Source organism: Palaemon carinicauda, chromosome 36 (assembly GCF_036898095.1).
Source record: "Palaemon carinicauda isolate YSFRI2023 chromosome 36, ASM3689809v2, whole genome shotgun sequence".
Taxonomy (NCBI): Eukaryota; Metazoa; Arthropoda; class Malacostraca; order Decapoda; family Palaemonidae; genus Palaemon; species Palaemon carinicauda.
Window position 1 is genome coordinate 12,870,505 of NC_090760.1, and position 17,723 is coordinate 12,888,227.

At 45.6% G+C, this 17,723-nt stretch overlaps 1 protein-coding gene across 3 annotated transcripts in view; it reads left to right on the forward strand.

Moving 5' to 3' along the window:
- LOC137628752 (protein Spindly-like) overlaps positions 1-17,723 on the forward strand; it is a 178,705-nt gene that overhangs the window by 44,985 nt on the left and 115,997 nt on the right. For 2 of the 3 annotated variants that reach the window (XR_011041389.1, XM_068359935.1), the window contains exon 5: positions 5,121-5,300. The exons of the other annotated variant lie outside the window; for it this stretch is intronic. Coding sequence is in view for 1 of the 2 variants with exons in the window: in XM_068359935.1 (XP_068216036.1) it covers positions 5,121-5,300 (180 nt within the window). In the remaining variant the exon portion in view is untranslated. The remainder of the gene's footprint in view (positions 1-5,120; positions 5,301-17,723) is intronic. 3 annotated transcript variants of the gene reach the window in all.

Sequence of the window (17,723 nt, forward strand, 5' to 3'; positions counted from 1 at the left end):
TGGGGGGGGGGTGCAATCGAGGCAATCCCGAGGTATTGTTGACATCCTACTGGGTATTGGTTGACCAGGTAGCCCAAAGCCCTTTCCATCGATGATGGGGAGGAATTTTTGAGGTCCTGGTACAACCTGTCTCCGGCAGTCTTTATAGCCTGTTACGAATGAATGCCTCCTCCTGGAGGATCGCAGAACACTACTTACCAGGCTGCTTGGGGAGACAGTGTGTAGGAAAATACCATGGTACATCTTACTCTGGTGTTAACACGCTAGTTTCGCTAGAAAATCTTGCACAGTGTTGCACACAAATTCACAGAGTAAAGTGTGCGGAGAAGCTCGTTTGCCTGACTAAGAGAGGCACTTCACTGGTTCTACACGGAATGCTCTCTTGGGCGAGTCTTTAAATCAAGAATCGCAAACACAAGAAGCATGGTCCGGTATAAAGGCAAGGCCTAGGTCACGGTACCTGGGGGAGCTGAGAAAGGCACGCAGGGATAGATCTGTTGCCCAGGAGAACTGGGAAATGCGCACAAACCAGTGCGCAATTCCAGTTCTCATCTTGCGTTTTGGCAAACTGGAAGGAGCGTGCTATACTAGGTTTGCCTCACTATCATGGACTCACACCTAGTAAGTGCACACAGATAGCAATTACATTTAAGAGCTGAAAGGCTGTTTTTGCAGCTCTTACCTCACGAGTATACGCTCCCAGCAGGACAAACTGGAATAGGTTCCCAAGCCAGCGCACCTTACTAACCCTCTCCTTGCCAACGGTTGCCCTTGCAAAGAGGGATGGCAGGTAGCCTCCCCTTCACAGACTGACCCAAATCAGACTGTTGCACCTTTGGTCAAGACCATACTAGTCAAGGCCTTTCTGTCAGGGGATCAAGTACCGGCAGAGCTTTCTCCTGAGAGGCCAACTGCTAGCACCAGTGGCAAAACGGCTAGGGTATCTAACATTCCTCGAGAAGTTCGTGCCCCACGGCTGGGTCCCCATACTTTCCTTGAGTACCAGTGGGACCCGAACAGAAGAGAGACCTGAGTTGGTGGGTGCTAGACACCAATCTCCTCAGAGGAGTAGATCTCTCTCCTCCCCTGGATTTGTTGGTCTTCATAGACGCATTACAAAAAAGGGGGGTTCATCTGTTACACCTGATGGCATCCGGACTTTGGTCCGAAATCGAAAGGTGGTGCCACATAACCTTCGGGAAATTAGGACAGCCTGCCTGACCCTCAAGTACTTCCATTAACTCTTTTCAGGGAATTATGTAGTGCTGATGAGCATCAACACTATAGTAGTGTACCACTTGAACAAACAAGGAGAGACCTCGTCACAGCACCTATGCTTGCTAGCTGTGAAAATCCTCAGGTGGACGGAAGGGAATTTGGTAGCCTTAACAGCACTTTTCATCCCGCGCAAGAAGAACGTGCTGGCGAACAATCTGAGTAGGGGTAGTCAGATAGCTGGCTCCTCATGGGCATTCGACCTGTCCACGACATCCCTAAACCAGAACTGTCTGTGTACTTCTCACCAGTACTGGTACCATAAGTGTTCTTGCAGGACGCTTTTCAACACCTGTGGGACAAAATGGACGTCCATGCGTTCCCTTCCTCCTGCCTAGTAAGAAGGTTATTGAACAGATTGAGCAGATTTAGCATTGACCCTCTTAGCTCTGCTGTGGCAGCATGCAGAATGCTTCCGGACTTTCTACATCTGCTTATAGAGGCACCAAGAGAGCTCCCTCCACTTCCCGAGCTACTCAGACAACCACACGTGAAGATTTTCCACCAAGGGATACCATCGCTATGTCTTCACACCTGGAGGCTATCCCGCAACTACTCGCAAGAGAGGCTTTTTGAAGTCGGTTGCTAGGCACATGGCAAGATACCTCTGGGTGTCGTCGTCTGTGGTGCATCAGGCGAAGTGGTCCGTCTTTTGTGGTGGAGGTTATGGACGGGGTATCTCTCCACTCAGTACCGGTATTCCAGCTGTAGCAGAGTTTTCCCTGTTCCTCAGGGCGGGAAAAACTCACTCAGCGTCGGTGGGGAAAGTCTTTCTTTCAGCCTTGAACATTGTCTTAGAACTGAATTGAGTTAACAATCCTCCTTGACAGAATTGTCACTCCTCATACGGAACTTTGAGCGTTCCTGCCCTCAGTCAAAAGTTAGAGCACCTCCTTGGAACGTTGTCAGGGTATTACGTTCACGGAAAGGAGCTCCTTATGAGCATCTACGTCAAGCCTTTGATAAAGACCTGACCTTGAAGACAGTTTTGGCCCTGGGGGATGGATGGCAAGTCACACTCAATTTCACCCCTGAGTTTGTTGCTGACCTAAAATCTGTCCTTAGCGAATCCTAGATTCGGGGCCCTATGAGATTGCGAGTCTCCAATCTGTATCAGACGATACTGATCGACTGTTACTATGCCATGTAAGGACGAAGAGGTTATATCTCATAAGGACGAGAAGAACTCGACCCCAGATCATCAAGCTGTTTGTCAGTATGGGGAAGACCAAGAGGAGAATCACGAAGAACTCGATTTCCTCTTGGATCAGACGAGTAATAGAAAGGGCACGGGTCTCAGACACCTCGACGACAGGTAGTTGTCCCTGTGCCCATGATGTCAGGGGAGTAATACTTCCCTGGCATTCCAAAGAATTTTTCTGTTCAGCAGGTACTGCTACCTGCAAGACATAACCCACAGTTGCCTAGACACATTCTCAATAGGTGCTGTGGTGGTTGCTCATAATGTGATCTAAACACCTCAGCTCCCTTGTGGGATAAGTATCAGAGGTTCTAGGGCTTAGGTTACACGTGAAGTAAGTTTAGGATGAATGTGGCAGTGACTGGCCACATCCTACTTCATCTTCCCCTCTTGGGGTGCAGCATTCGGGGAACCCTGCACAGCTGACCTCGTTCTTTTGTGGGGAAGTTTCACGCTCTTTGGACAATCTCATATACATGTATATATGTGTTATGTCCCCGTCCTCCTGTCGGGGAGTCGGGAAGAAATATACATTAGTAGAAAGGCACGGCCCGAATAGGTACGATGTATGTTCCAAGAGATTAATCCCTTATTCTCCAGCAATGATTGCCCAGGCTGTTATCCTGCGAGGATAACGTGGTGCAGGATCCCTCAAGGTATCACTATACAGAGGCCGTCCCGGGACAGTTGCCAGCCAGTTGGTTTGGACTTCCCCCACCTAATTATTATTATTATTACTATCCAAGCTACAACCCTAGTTGGAAAAGCAAGATGCTATAAGCCCAGGGGCTCCAACAGGGAAAAATAGCCCAGTGAGGAAAGGAAATAAGGAAATAATTAAATGAAGAGAACAAATTAACAATAAATCATTCTAAAATAAGAAACAACGTCAAAACAGACATGTCATATAATAAACTATCAACATCATCAAAAACAAATATGTCATAAATAAACTATAAAAAGACCATGTCCGCCTGGTCAACAAAAAAGCATTTGCTCCAACTTTGAACTTTTGAAGTTCTACTGATTCAACCATCCGATTAGAAAGATCATTCCACAACTTGGTCACAGCTGGAATAAAACTTCTAGAGTACTGCGTAGTATTGAGCCTCGTGATGGAGAAGGTCTGGCTATTAGAATTAACTGCCTGCCTAGTATTACGAACAGGATAGAATTGTCTAGGGAGATCTGAATGTAAAGGATGGTCAGAGTTGTGAAAAATCTTATGCAACATGCATAATGAACTAATTGAACGACGGTGCCAGAGATTAATATCTAGATCAGGAATAAGAAATTTAATAGACCGTAAGTTTCTCTCCAAGGTGAGTCCCTCAGTAAAGAGCGGAAGGTTTGTATTTTGCACTGGAACAAATAACAAATTTGGAAGTAATTTTTATTTCTCCTTGCAATACAAACCTGGAGTTCTTTACACATACTGACCTGCCAGCACCAACCCCCTGAAAGTCCTGCCGCAATTACAAAAGTGGCGGTTAGTCGCTAGTGCTGGTGTGAGCGTGGAGGTTAACCTACCCCGCTCCCCCCATCCGCTAACTAGTGGTGGGTAGTTATACCCTGACAAAAAGTTTATCGGCTGGTTTTAGCTTTCGCCGAAATAATACTTCTTAGTAAAGAGCTCCAGGCTTGTATTGCTAGGAAAAATACAAATTACTTCCTAATTTGTTATATTACTGTACATGTTTTTTTGAGAATTATGTGCAATTGTGTTATAGTTTCTCAATTTCTTTTCTGTACTGTATAATGGGCTTTCCCCGTTGAGTCCATTGGGATTTTAGCATTCTGCTTTTTCAACTAAGATTGCAGTTTGTATGATAATAGTATTGTGTTACAGTGTTGAGGCAATAATATGAAAGTTCTGCAAAGTAGTTGAGGGAATCCTTTGTAGCTCATTACCACGAGTGGTTTAAAGTGAATACAGTACTGTGATTTCTTAGGTACTATGAATACTAATTACATCCTTAGGAACTACTCTACAGATTTGGTATAGAAGCTAGAAATCCAGATTTATCCCTTGGCTTGATGAAATGCCAGGTACCTTATTTCCATGAACCTAACCCCGGTTTAACGTCCCCTATTAGCAATAGATAGGCAGCATAGCCACAAAATATTGAATTGGTCAAATTTTCATAAGGTCAAGTAGATATATAAAGAATTGTATTGGTTTATAAAACTCTTAATTCAATTTCATTTACTCTGATGATGCCAAACTTAGGGCTTTTTATTGTACTGTACCTTTGGTTATACTGTATACCTTATTAATATTTGTCCTGGCTGCTGTCACTATTTTCTTGTTTTATTCTTAATACTATACATACTTAATACATTGTACAGTACCTCTTAGAGAACAAAGTCATACCACTTCCAAGGTTTGACCTTCACCTCCACGTTTGTTTAGCATAAAAAAATCCTGTGCTAATTTTCTTTCTTTATTTTTCTTTATGTCTTCCACTGAAATTCTAAGTATTTTGTGAAACTCACAATTCTGTCATGTATGTGTTTGTATTAGTTGTAATGTATATTAAAAAAATTACAGAAAATTTAATAATTTTCTTGTCCTTATAATGAAGGAAAAATTTTCTAGTAACTGTTTATATTAATGCATAATTCTAACCCTTGTTCTTTACAGAGTCAGATTATGGCTTTAGTTTGTGAAAAACAAGATTTAGAAACTCAAGTTTCTTCACTTAATGCACAAGTGAAGACAAGCAATTTAAAACTCTCCCAAGCAGAAAAAAATATTGAATCCTTAAAGAAGGAGGTGGAAGAGCTGGAGTGTCAGTCTACCTCCTACTTCAATGCCCTTGAGGTAAGTTTAATATTAGTATAATTATTGCTGCTTTGTTATTAGTGAAGGATTAATACGATATGTGAATTTGTGTCCAGACATATATCTTGCCAAATACAGGACTGTGTAACATTTAACTTAGAGTTGTCATCAACTGGTGTTAGGAAAACTGTTGTCCTGTTAGGTTAGTATCCTTTATTATGTGGAATTTCTTGACGTACATATGTTATTGCAGTGGAGATGTCCTTTCTGCCTTGAATGATATTCAATCTATGCAATTGTTCCATGTCATAACCTCGCATATAGTCAAATTACATCTGTTATGGGTAAAGTTGCTTTAGTAGAGTTTTGTAATGTTTACCTACCTGTGCATAGTTTGTATGTAATATACTTTTGTAAATGGGAGAGTTGACTGAGTACCAAGTATGCAGTAATTTAAGTATGGAAAATTTATATAATAATGCTTTCTAATAATATCAAAATCAATGTATTTTAAAGTGTTGTAACTTAGAAAAAGAATTATAATATGGAGATAGTTTGATGAAATTTGAGATATCCTTTAGTGATGGAATTCGGCTGAAATAGTAGTACTCGACAACATGCATGGCTGGTGTAGTAGGTTGGTGGCAGAGGGAGAAAGCCGAGGGTTACGGTGACACAGCTTCATCTTACAATAGAGAATGCTTCTTGTGTGATATGATCACATATTATTATTATTATTATTATTATTTGCTAAGCTAGAACCCTAGCTGGAAAAGCAAAATGCTATAAGCCCAGGGGCCCCAACAGGGAAAATAGCCCAGTAAGGAAAGGAAAGAAGGAAAAATAAAATATTTTAAGAAGAGTAACATTAAAATAAATATTTCCTATATAAACTATGAAAACTTTAACAAAACAAGAGGAAGAGAAATTAAATAGAATAGTGTGCCTGATTGTACCCTCAAGCAAGAGAACTCTAACCCAAGACAGTGGAAGACCATGGTACAGAGGCTATGGCACTACCCAAGACTAGAGAACAATGGTTTGATTTTGGAGTGTCCTTCTCCTAGAAGAGCTGCTTACCATAGCTAAAGAGTCTCTTCTACCCTTACTAAGAGGAAAGTAGCCACAGAACAAATACAGTGCAGTAGTTAACCCCTTGAGCGAAGAAGAATTGTTTAGTAACCTCAGTGTTGTCAGGTGTGTGAGGACAGAGTAGAATCTGTTAAGAATAGGCCAGACTATTCGGCGTATGTGTAGGCAAAGAGAAAGAACCGTAACCAAAGAGAAGGATCCAACGTAGTACTGTCTACACAGAAATACTCTTAAAATAACCGTTGCATAATCACAAATAAAGACTAGAAATGCAAGTGACTCAGTTTGATTTGGGGTGAGATGTGATGATAGCTACATCTCTAAGCTTTTGGTATGTCATAGTGGCAAGAGTAATGCCTCGCGTAGGGTATGTTGCTATTGGTTAAAGAGAGTGGTGTGATTATGCATGGTTACATAATTACACACTAAAATACAGTAGCCCTTACACAATCAGGAATAAAGGCTAGAAGCACAAAGCCTTAGTTGGTTTGCTGAAGAAAGGAGGGGTTGCTAAAATCAGCGGGAGGAGTATTTTTAGTAAAATATAAAGTATCATGAGTTCTGGAATGAATTAACTAGGTGTGTAGAAGGACTGGGTAGAAGGAATTATGTAGTTGTTATGGGTGACTTAAATGCTAGAGTGGGTGCTGGAGAGGTAGAAGGTGTCATTGGGAAATATGGCGTACCAGGTGAAAATGAGAGTGGTGAGAGACTGGTAGATATGTGTGTTGAACAAGAGATGGTAATAAGTGCTAGCTTTTTTAAAAAGAAAGATAAAAATAAGTATACATGGGTAAGAGTGGCAAATGGAAGAGTAGTAGAAAGGGCATTAATGGATTATGTGTTGATAACTAAAAGAATGTTTGGAAGATTGAAAGACGTGCACGTGTTTAGGGGGATGGCTAACGGTATGTCTGATCATTTTTTGGTGGAAGGAAAATTAGTTGTAGCAAAAGAGTGGGGGAATAGAGTAGGTGGATGTAAAAGGGAGCTAGTGAGGGTTGAAGAGCTAATAAAACCGGGGGTAAAAAGTAAATATCAGGAAAGGTTGAAAATGGCATATGACGAGGTGAGAGTAAGAGAAACTGGTAATTTAGAGGAGGAGTGGAAGTTAGCAAAAGAAAATTTTGTTGGGATTGCAAGTGATGTATGTGGCAAGAAGGTTGTTGGAGGCAGCATGAGGAAGGGCAGTGAATGGTGGAATGAAGGAGTGAAGGTAAAAGTGGAAGAGAAAAAGAGGGCTTTTGAAGAATGGCTGCAGAGTAATAGTATAGAGAAGTATGAAAAATATAGAGAGCAAAAGGTGGAAGTAAAGCGCAAGGTACGTGAGGCAAAGAGGGCAGCTGACCTGAGGTGGGGTCAGGGACTGGGTCAGTCATATGAAGAGAATAAGAAGAAGTTTTGGAAAGAAGTGAAGAGAGTAAGGAAGGCCGGCGCAAGAATTGAAGAGACAGTGAAAGATGGAAATGGAAGGTTGTTAAAAGGAGAGGAGGCAAGGAAAAGGTGGGCAGAATATTTTGAAAGTTTGCTGAATGTTGAGGATGATAGGGAGGCAGATATAATTGCGGTTCCAGGTGTTGAGGTGCCAGTGATGGGAGATGAGAATGAGAGAGAGATTACAATAGAGGAAGTGAGGAGAGCACTAGATGAAACGAGAGTAGGAAAAGCATCGGGTATGGATGGTGTGAAAGCCGAGATGTTGAAGGAAGGGGGTGTGACTGTGCTTGAATGGTTGGTGAGATTGTTTAATGTGTGTTTTGTGTTGTCAATGGTACCAGTAGATTGGGTCTGTGCATGTATTGTACCACTACATAAGGGTAAGGGAGATGTGCATGAGTGTTGTAATTCAAGAGGTATTAGTTTGTTGAGTGTAGTTGGAAAAGTGTATGGTAGAATACTGATTAATAGGATTAAGGATAAAACAGAGAATGCAATCTTGGAAGTACAGGGTGGTTTTAGAAGAGGTAGGGGTTGTATGAATCAGATTTTTGCAGTTAGGCAGATATGCGAGAAATATTTAGCAAAAGGTAAAGAGGTGTATGTTGCGTTTATGGATCTGGAGAAAGCATATGATAGAGTTGATAGGGAAGCAATGTGGAATGTGATGAGGTTATATGGAGTTGGTGGAAGGTTGTTGCAAGCAGTGAAAAGTTTCTACACAGGTAGTAAAGCATGTGTTAGAATAGGAAATGAGGTGAGCGATTGGTTTCCGGTGAGAGTGGGGCTGAGACAGGGATGTGTGATGTCGCCGTGGTTGTTTAACTTGTATGTTGATGGAGTGGTGAGAGAGGTGAATGCTAGAGTGCTTGGACGAGGATTAAAACTGGTAGGCGAGAATGATCATGAATGGGAGGTAAATCAGTTGTTGTTTGCGGATGATACTGTACTGGTAGCAGACACAGAAGAGAAGCTTGACCGACTAGTGACAGAATTTGGAAGGGTGTGTGAGAGAAGGAAGTTGAGAGTTAATGTGGGTAAGAGTAAGGTTATGAGATGTACGAGAAGGGAAGGTGGTGCAAGGTTGAATGTCATGTTGAATGGAGAGTTACTTGAGGAGGTGGATCAGTTTAAGTACTTGGGGTCTGTTGTTGCAGCAAATGGTGGAGTGGAAGCAGATGTACGTCAGAGAGTGAATGAAGGTTGCAAAGTGTTGGGGGCAGTTAAGGGAGTAGTAAAAAATAGAGGATTGGGCATGAATGTAAAGAGAGTTCTATATGAGAAAGTGATTGTACCAACTGTGATGTATGGATCGGAGTTGTGGGGAATGAAAGTGATGGAGAGACAGAAATTGAATGTGTTTGAGATGAAGTGTCTGAGGAGTATGGCTGGTGTATCTCGAGTAGATAGGGTTAGGAACGAAGTGGTGAGGGTGAGAACGGGTGTAAGAAATGAGTTAGCGGCTAGAGTGGATATGAATGTGTTGAGGTGGTTTGGCCATGTTGAGAGAATGGAAAATGGCTGTCTGCTAAAGAAAGTGATGAATGCAAGAGTTGATGGGAGAAGTACAAGAGGAAGGCCAAGGTTTGGGTGGATGGATGGTGTGAAGAAAGCTCTGGGTGATAGGAGGATAGATGTGAGAGAGGCAAGAGAGCGTGCTAGAAATAGGAATGAATGGTGAGCGATTGTGACGCAGTTCCGGTAGGCCCTGCTGCTTCCTCCGGTGCCTTAGATGACCGCGGAGGTAGCAGCAGTAGGGGACTCAGCAGTATGAAGCTTCATCTGTGGTGGAAATGTGGGAGGTTGGGCTGTGGCACCCTAGCAGTACCAGCTGAACTCGGCTGAGTCCCTGGTTAGGCTGGAGGAACGTAGAGAGTAGAGGTCCCCTTTTTGTTTTGTTTCTTGTTGTTGTCGGCTACCCCCCAAAATTGGGGGAAGTGCCTTTGGTATATGTATGTATGTATCATTAGGTTGATATACGACCATGTATTGTACTAGGGCAGGATAAATGAATGATTTTAACTATCATATGGTTTATATTTTATGTGATGTTTCTGTCACGTACTCCATCATACCTGACATATTTTAATGTACACTGTTCATCATAGTGAAGGGATTAAGAGGGAAGGAATCATAGAGCTTTTCTGCTGACCGATTCCTTCCGGATCTGTCAAGTGGAGTGTGAGACAAGTAGGACAGCTACTTGTCGGGCACTGGTTGCAGGTGAGAAGTCCCTCACACAAAATTCATTGCCACCGTAGGCCAGGTAAGATTACGGTGTACTGTATGGTGTCCTTGAAGCCCCCCTTCCACATCCAGGAGGGAGAGCCCTGGACTTGTTCTGCCTGACCGTGAACCCGGTATGGCAGATACTTCTGACATATTGGTAGCAGGTAACGGTCCTTCCAGGGATCGATTACTTGCACTGTCAGGTATAGTGGAATGTGTTTTTCCTCTTTCCTAGTCCCTTTTGTGGGATACTCTGGGGTGGCCTTAAGTCTAGTGGTGTCCTGGTCTGTTTGCTATGTAATTTCAAAGACAGAGACTCTCTACGGTGGGAGTTGTAGAGGTCGTTCTCTCTGGTCTGAGCACTTTTCAATAGATCAAGGACTGGCTCTCCTGCCTCAGCTAAAGAATCGCCTCAGTAGAGTAGATCTATCTCCCTCGAGGGAACAATCTTTAATAGAAGCAGTCTTGCCTACCCAGGTACTCAGGTCCCAGGGTAGGATCTCCACTCTCTTTTTGGCATAGGTGCATGCACCCCCTGCTAACCTGAGGAGGGCATCATAGAATCTTTCCTTCAAGACTCTCTTCTCTGCTTTGGCAAGAGGATTAGAGAAGAGTGTCCTAAGTATCGTGTGGATCATTTCTTCTCGAGGGATTGGTCCATGTTCGAAGGGATCTTCAAGCAGGCTTGCCTATTCTGGGATGTAGGTCCCGGGCTGGGCATACTCTCCTTATGCTAACCTTAAAAGGGCATTATGGAAATCTTTTTTTTCCTCTAGACTGTCTCATATTTACATCACAAGCGAGTAAGAAAGTTTCAGGCTCTTCATAATGTTAAATGTGAGGGATAGGTTCTGTTGCCTTCATTGTTTCACAGACTACTGCATGTGATGAAGACTCAACTTTGGTCAGGGAGTACCTCTACCCTGTCAAGTAAAAACTCATGACCATAGTCTTGTTGGTAGCCTTCTGGTCTACCTGTCATCGTACTTGGAGCTTAAGGTGGATCGGAAGATGTCAGACCACCTTTGCCTCTCTGTGCCTACCTTACGGACGTTGCCCATAGACCCTAAGATCCCTTTTCCTTGGATTCTGAAGTGGCTTCTCAGTAGTTGTATAGCATTCCAGTTCCCTTACAGGACTTGGTGTTTATCTCGTCCAAGGCAACACATTCAGCAAAAGTCTAAAGGAAACGTAGAATGACTGGCTTTTCTACTTCTCTTTTGTTCCTCTCTTGAGGGGATGCAGCAACGGCCAATGTTACAAGCTGGTTGGATGTCTGATGCCAGTGATTTACACGACACAGGACCTTTATTGCAGACTACATCTGCCAAGAAACAACTCATTAATCCTCATGGCAAGTGGTCATGGGCTAGTGTCTAACCAAATATTGCTCTTGTTGTGCCAGGTTTGATGCTGCTACCACCATCTCTCTGTTGAGATACTACCGCTAGAGAGTTATGGGGTCCTTTGACTGGCCAGACAGTACTACATTGGATCCTTCTCTCTAGTTACGGTTCACTTCCACTTTGCCTACACATACACCGAATAGTCTGGCATATTCTCCACAGATTCTCCTCTGTCCTCATACACTTGACAACACTGATTACCAAACAATTCTTCTTCACCCAAGTGGTTAATTACTGTACTCTAATTGTTCAGTGGCTACTTTCCTCTTAGTAAAGGTAGAAGAGACTTTTTAGCTATGGTAAGCAGCTCTTCTAGGAGAAGGACACTCCAAAATCAAACCATTGTTCCCTAGTCTTGGATAGTGCCATAGCCTCTGTACCATGGTCTTCCACTGTCTTGGATTAGAGTTCTCTCGCTTGAGGGTACACTCGGGTACACCATTCTATTTGGTTTCTCTTTCTCTTGTTTTGTTAAAGTTTTTATAGTTTATATTGGAAATATTTATTTAGATGATATTACCGTTCTTAATATTTTTCATTTTTCCTTGTTTCCTTTCCTCACTGGGCTATTTTCCCTGTTGGGGCCCCTGGGCTTATAGCATTCCTGCTTTTCCAGCTAGGGTTGTAGCTTAGCAAGTAATACATACATACATATACCAAGGCACTTCCCCCAATTTTGGGGGGTAGCCGACATCAACAAAGAAACAAAAACAAAAAGGGGACCTCTACTCTCTACGTTCATCCCAGCCTAACAAGGGACTCAACCGAGTTCAGCTGGTACTGCTAGGGTGTCACAGCCCACCCTCCCACATTATCCACCACAGATGAAGCTTCATAATGCTGAATACCCTACTGTTGCTACCTCCGCGGTCATCTAAGGCATCGGAGGCAGCAGCAGGGCCTACTGGAACTGCGTCACAATCGCTCGCCATTCATTCCTATTTCTAGCACGCTCTCTTGCCTCGCTCACATCTATCCTCCTATCACCCAGAGCTTCCTTCACTCCATCCATCCACCCAAACCTTGGCCTTTCTCTCGTACTTCTCCCATCAACTCTTGCATTCATCACCTTCTTTAGCAGACAGCCATTTTCCATTCTCTCAACATGGCCAAACCACCTCAACACATTCATATCCACTCTAGCTGCCAACTCATTTCTTACACCCGTTCTCTCCTTCACCACTTCGTTCCTAACCCTATCTACTCGAGATACACCAGCCATACTCCTTAGACACTTCATCTCAAACACATTCAATTTCTGTCTCTCCATCACTTTCATTCCCCACAACTCCGATCCATACATCACAGTTGGTACAATCACTTTCTCATATAGAACTCTCTTTACATTCATGCCCAACCCTCTATTTTTTACTACTCCCTTAACTGCCCCCAACACTTTGCAACCTTCATTCACTCTCTGACGTACATCTGCTTCCACTCCACCATTTGCTGCAACAACAGACCCCAAGTACTTAAACTGATCCACCTCCTCAAGTAACTCTCCATTCTACATGACATTCAACCTTGCACCACCTTCCCTTCTCGTACATCTCATAACCTTACTCTTACCCACATTAACTCTTAACTTCCTTCCCTCACACACTCTTCCAAATTCTGTCACTAATCGTCCAAGCTTCTCTTCTGTGTCTGCAACCAGTACAGTATCATCCGCAAACAACAACTGATTTACCTGCCATTCATGGTCATTCTCGTCTACCAGTTTTAATCCTCGTCCAAGCACTCGAGCATTCACCTCTCTCACCAATTCATCAACATACAAGTTAAACAACCACAGCGACATCACACATCCCTGTCTCAGCCCCACTCTCACCGGAAACCAATCACTCACTTCATTTCCTATCCTAACACATGCTTTACTACCTTTGTAGAAACTTTTCACTGCTTGCAACAACCTTCCACCAACTCCATATAACCTCATCACATTCCACATTGCTTCCCCATCAACTCTATCATACGATTTCTCCAGATCCATGAACGCAACATACACCTCCTTACCTTTTGCTAAATATTTCTCGCATATCTGCCTAACTGTAAAAATCTGATTCATACAACCCCTACCTCTTCTAAAACCACCCTGTATTTCTAAGATTGCATTCTCTGTTTTATCCTTGATCCTATTAATCATTACTCTACCATACACTTTTCCAACTACGCTTAACAAACTAATACCTCTTGAATTACAACACTCATGCACATCTCCCTTACCCTTATATAGTGGTACAATACATGCACAAACCCAATCTACTGGTACCATTGACAACACAAAACACATATTAAACAATCTCACCAACCATTCAAGTACAGTCACACCCCCTTCCTTCAACATCTCAGCTCTCACACCATCCATACCAGACTCTCTTCCTACTCTCATTTCATCTAGTGCTCTCCTCACTTCATCTATTGTAATCTCTCTCTCATTCTCATCTCCCATCACTGGCACCTCAACACCTGCAACAGCAATTATATCTGCCTCCCTATTATCCTCAACATTCAGTAAACTTTCAAAATATTCCGCTCATCTTTTCCTTGCCTCCTCTCCTCTCCTGTGGCCGCAGGGGCATAAAAACAAGAATAGCGCCAATGTTATCCCTGCATGTCGTAAGAGACGACTAAAAGGGACGGGATGAGGGGGCTAGGAACCTCCTCTCCTGTATCTACATCCTGTGAGACATTGACAAAGGGATGGAGCAAGTAATAATAATAGTAATAATAATAATAATAGGGGGAGAAGTTTTCCAGCCCCTAGCATCGTTGCCAGCTCGACCACACTCAAAATGCAATGTTGCCATTGTAGTAGCATAAACTTTCTGCAAGCAGTTAGATATGTTTTCAAGCAACACTTTTTATTTCCTTCAAAGTTGGCTCTTAAGAAAAGGACATTCGATTCTTATTTTTTATGCATATTCAAAATATTATTTGTTCCAACACGAATACTTACCTCGAACTACTTTCTTAGGAGTTACCTGTAACCTCCTCTCTACCGACCAGAGTTTTGTGTAGGGTACCCTCTATCCCGTTTTCTATGGAGGCCTACCCCCGGCATTAAAGAATGTGCCCCGAGGGTAGGCTTATCGCTAGGTCGATGTCCGCCCGGGTCAACAGCTCCAGTAAGTTCTCTGGTCGCGACGTGTCAACACGTCGCCCTCGTTCTCTATCGATCCTTTGTGTGCGTTCTGTGTGTCCCACGTGTTCCCCGCGTGGTAACTTGTGTTTCCTGTGTACTGTTACCGGGTGTTCCACCCTTGTGCTTACCCAGTGTATTCCTTGATTCCCTTCGTGCTTGTGTCTTGCGTGTGTGCATTATGGAGCAAATCCGCCGTTGTCCTGGGCCTAGAGCCGGTAAATCGTGTGGAGCGTTCCTGTCCAAGCCTGAAGTGGACCCTCACTCCCTTTGCTCCTCCTGTAGGGGAGGGTTTGTTCGTCATCAGATACGTGCCCCGAGTGTGTAGGTTGGAGTGATATCCAGTGGGTACGTTACGGAACTAAAAAGAGGAAATCGTCGAAACGTTCCTCCAGGAAAGCTAGTGTTACTTCGCCGCTACCATCACCCAGTGAGCGGTCCGACGGGGCCTCTGTTTCGCCGTCCCCTACACAGAGTAGGGGCCGAGGTAAGTCTGTCGTGGAGAAAGAACAAAGCGATCTTCCCCAAGAGTCTAGTGAAGGTGCAGTGGCAGTTGCGGGTCCTTCTAGGGCTAGTGAAGAGCCCAGTAGTGCGTCCGGAGAGTCGGCCCTTGTGCTCGGGGGGCACGTGTCCTCCGATGACCCCTTGTGGGGTAGTAACGCTGTGTCTGTGTCTTCGGCCCCTTCGTGGGCCTGTGCTTTAGGGTCTTTGGTAGGCGGCGACAACCAAAGTAAGTTACGTTCTACGGGTAATGATGCCTTCGGTTGGAAGCTTCCGAAGACACCAGGTAGGTCCCCGTTACGAATGGAAGAGGGCCTGGATCCCTGGCTTCCTAGCGTGGAGCGTCATTCATCGTTCCCGACCCCTCTCACGGAAGTCCCCGAAGATTTCCTTCAACCATGTACCTCGGGCACTCAACGAGTTACGAAGTCCCCCGCGGTCCCCGCTACCGCCCGCCACACGGTAATTGCAGTGTCGTCGGGATCTTCAGAAGATTATTACTCGTCGGGGGAAGAAGCCAGGAGAAAACATCGCCGTCGGAGAGAGCGGTCCAGGAGCAGGCGTTCCCGTTCTAGGTCGCGCTCCAGATACAGCAGGAAGCGCTCCCGCTCTCCAGGGCGTAAGTACAGAAGGAGTAGGTCTCCGGATGGCGATTGGGTCTTCGTACCCCGTGAGATAAGAGTACGTTGTTCCACGGACCGCCGGTCCAGGGAATTCTCGCCAAGGATACCTTCCTCCAAACACGGCTTTGACCCTCGCAAGCAAGTTCGCGAGAAGGACTCTACAGGTAGGCGTAAGTCCTCGAAGCCTCCGGTTCACCCCGCCCAGCGGGGGGAAACGCGCCTCTTTTCGGGCAGCCTGGCAGAACCAGCCCAGCTGGTGCGGCCTTCGGGTCGGAAGGAACGGTTCCCGCTGTCGGGTCAGCCCACGGGAACCGCGTCCTCGGCACCCAGAGCCCTTGAGCGGACGAGAGTCCTCGCTGAGTCGGCGATGCCTGCATTAACCCCTGCCCCTGGTGCGGGCGCCCCCACCGATGAAGTCCAGTACCTCGGTAGGACGGCGCCCCTGGCTCCAAGAACTAGACGTCCGGTCGGTGTGCCCGGCGACCCAGCTCCCCGGTCTCAAGCCGAGACCTCGGCTAACGGGAGGGAGGGTTCCCCAACGGAGGACTCGGCCTATAGGAGGGTGATTGGCCTTATCAGGAGGCACCATAAGATTGAGGAACCTGCAGCTACTGACGAAGACCACTGGAGGTCCAGCCTTTTACGGATAATGCAGACCCCTACCCAACCTAAGACCTCTCTAGCGCTTCCTCTAGCCCGAGATCTGGTCCTAGGACAAGAGTATGTGGACAAGGTGGTGGCTAGTAATGCCGAGGCCCCCAAAACCCAGAGTTCCTCAAAATTGCTCCAGGGCCTCAAGACTCAGGGCAAGGTATATGTGCCAGAGGGGCGTCGTCCAGGCCCCTGTAAAGTGGAACCTTCCCTTGACATCCTGGGTCAGGGCGTCTCAGAAGATAGAGCCTCTTCGGCCCCAGTTTGTTTTTCTCCATCGGAGGCCTCCATGATGGAAGAAATGTCGAGGGATTTGGTGAACGTCTCCTCTTGGCTGGACTGGTGGGCTTCCACCTTAGGAGTGCAAGCCTCGTTCGACCCCACGGACCCTGAACAGCAGAGCCTCCTGAGGGAACTTATTACCTCCGGGGGTAAAACCTTAAAGTTTTTAACGTACCAGTCGCTCGCCTTGACAGCGAATTGGGTACTCCGCAAAAGAGACACCGTCCTGGCTAAGGTGTCCCGGAAGGTCCCAGACAGGGAAGCGCGGGCCATGAGGAGCTTGCCCTTGTGGGGTGACTCCTTGTTTCCCCTAAAAGAATTAGAGACCATTATGGGGAAGGTCTCGAAGCGGAAAGATTCGAACACCCCCAGGCCTACGCCTTCTAGGAGACCGCCCTACAAGAGGTCCGTCTCAGATAGTGCCGCGACGGCCCAGGCCTCTCCCAGCACGACGAGGAGAGAGGCTCCCTTTTCCTCCTGGTCCTCAGCGCCTCAGCCCCCCCGTAGGGGGGCTCCAGCATCCTCAAGCTCCTTCAGAACAGGTTATTCTGCCTCTAGGAGAGGCTGTTCAGGCCGCCCCTCCAGAAGGAGATAGAGGGGGAGGCCCCCTATCCCCGCCCAAGCCTCGGGTTGGGGAATGCCTCAGACTACATTGGCAAGCATGGAAGGCTCATGGAGCGAAGCCTTGGACAGTGTCTGTACTGAAGGAGGGCTACAGACTACCGTTCTTAGCAGAACCACCCCCTCTAATCCTGGCCAGCCGGGCGGAATGGCTGGCTCCCAAAGACCCGTTGAAGAAGACCGCCCTTCAAGAGGAGGTGTCCTCCATGTTAGAGAAGGGCGCCATGGAAGAAATTCTTCTCCCAGGCCCGGGTTTCTACAGTCGCCTGTTCCTGGTAGAAAAAGCGACGGGGGGGTGGAGGCCGGTTATAGATCTGTCGGCTCTCAACAAGTTCATCAAGAAGACAGACTTCAAAATGGACACTCCGAAGTCAGTCCTACTGTCCTTGAGGGAGAAAGATTACATGATGACCATAGACCTCAAGGACGCCTACTTCCAAATGCCGGTCCACCCCTCGAGTCGAAAGTTTCTCCGGGT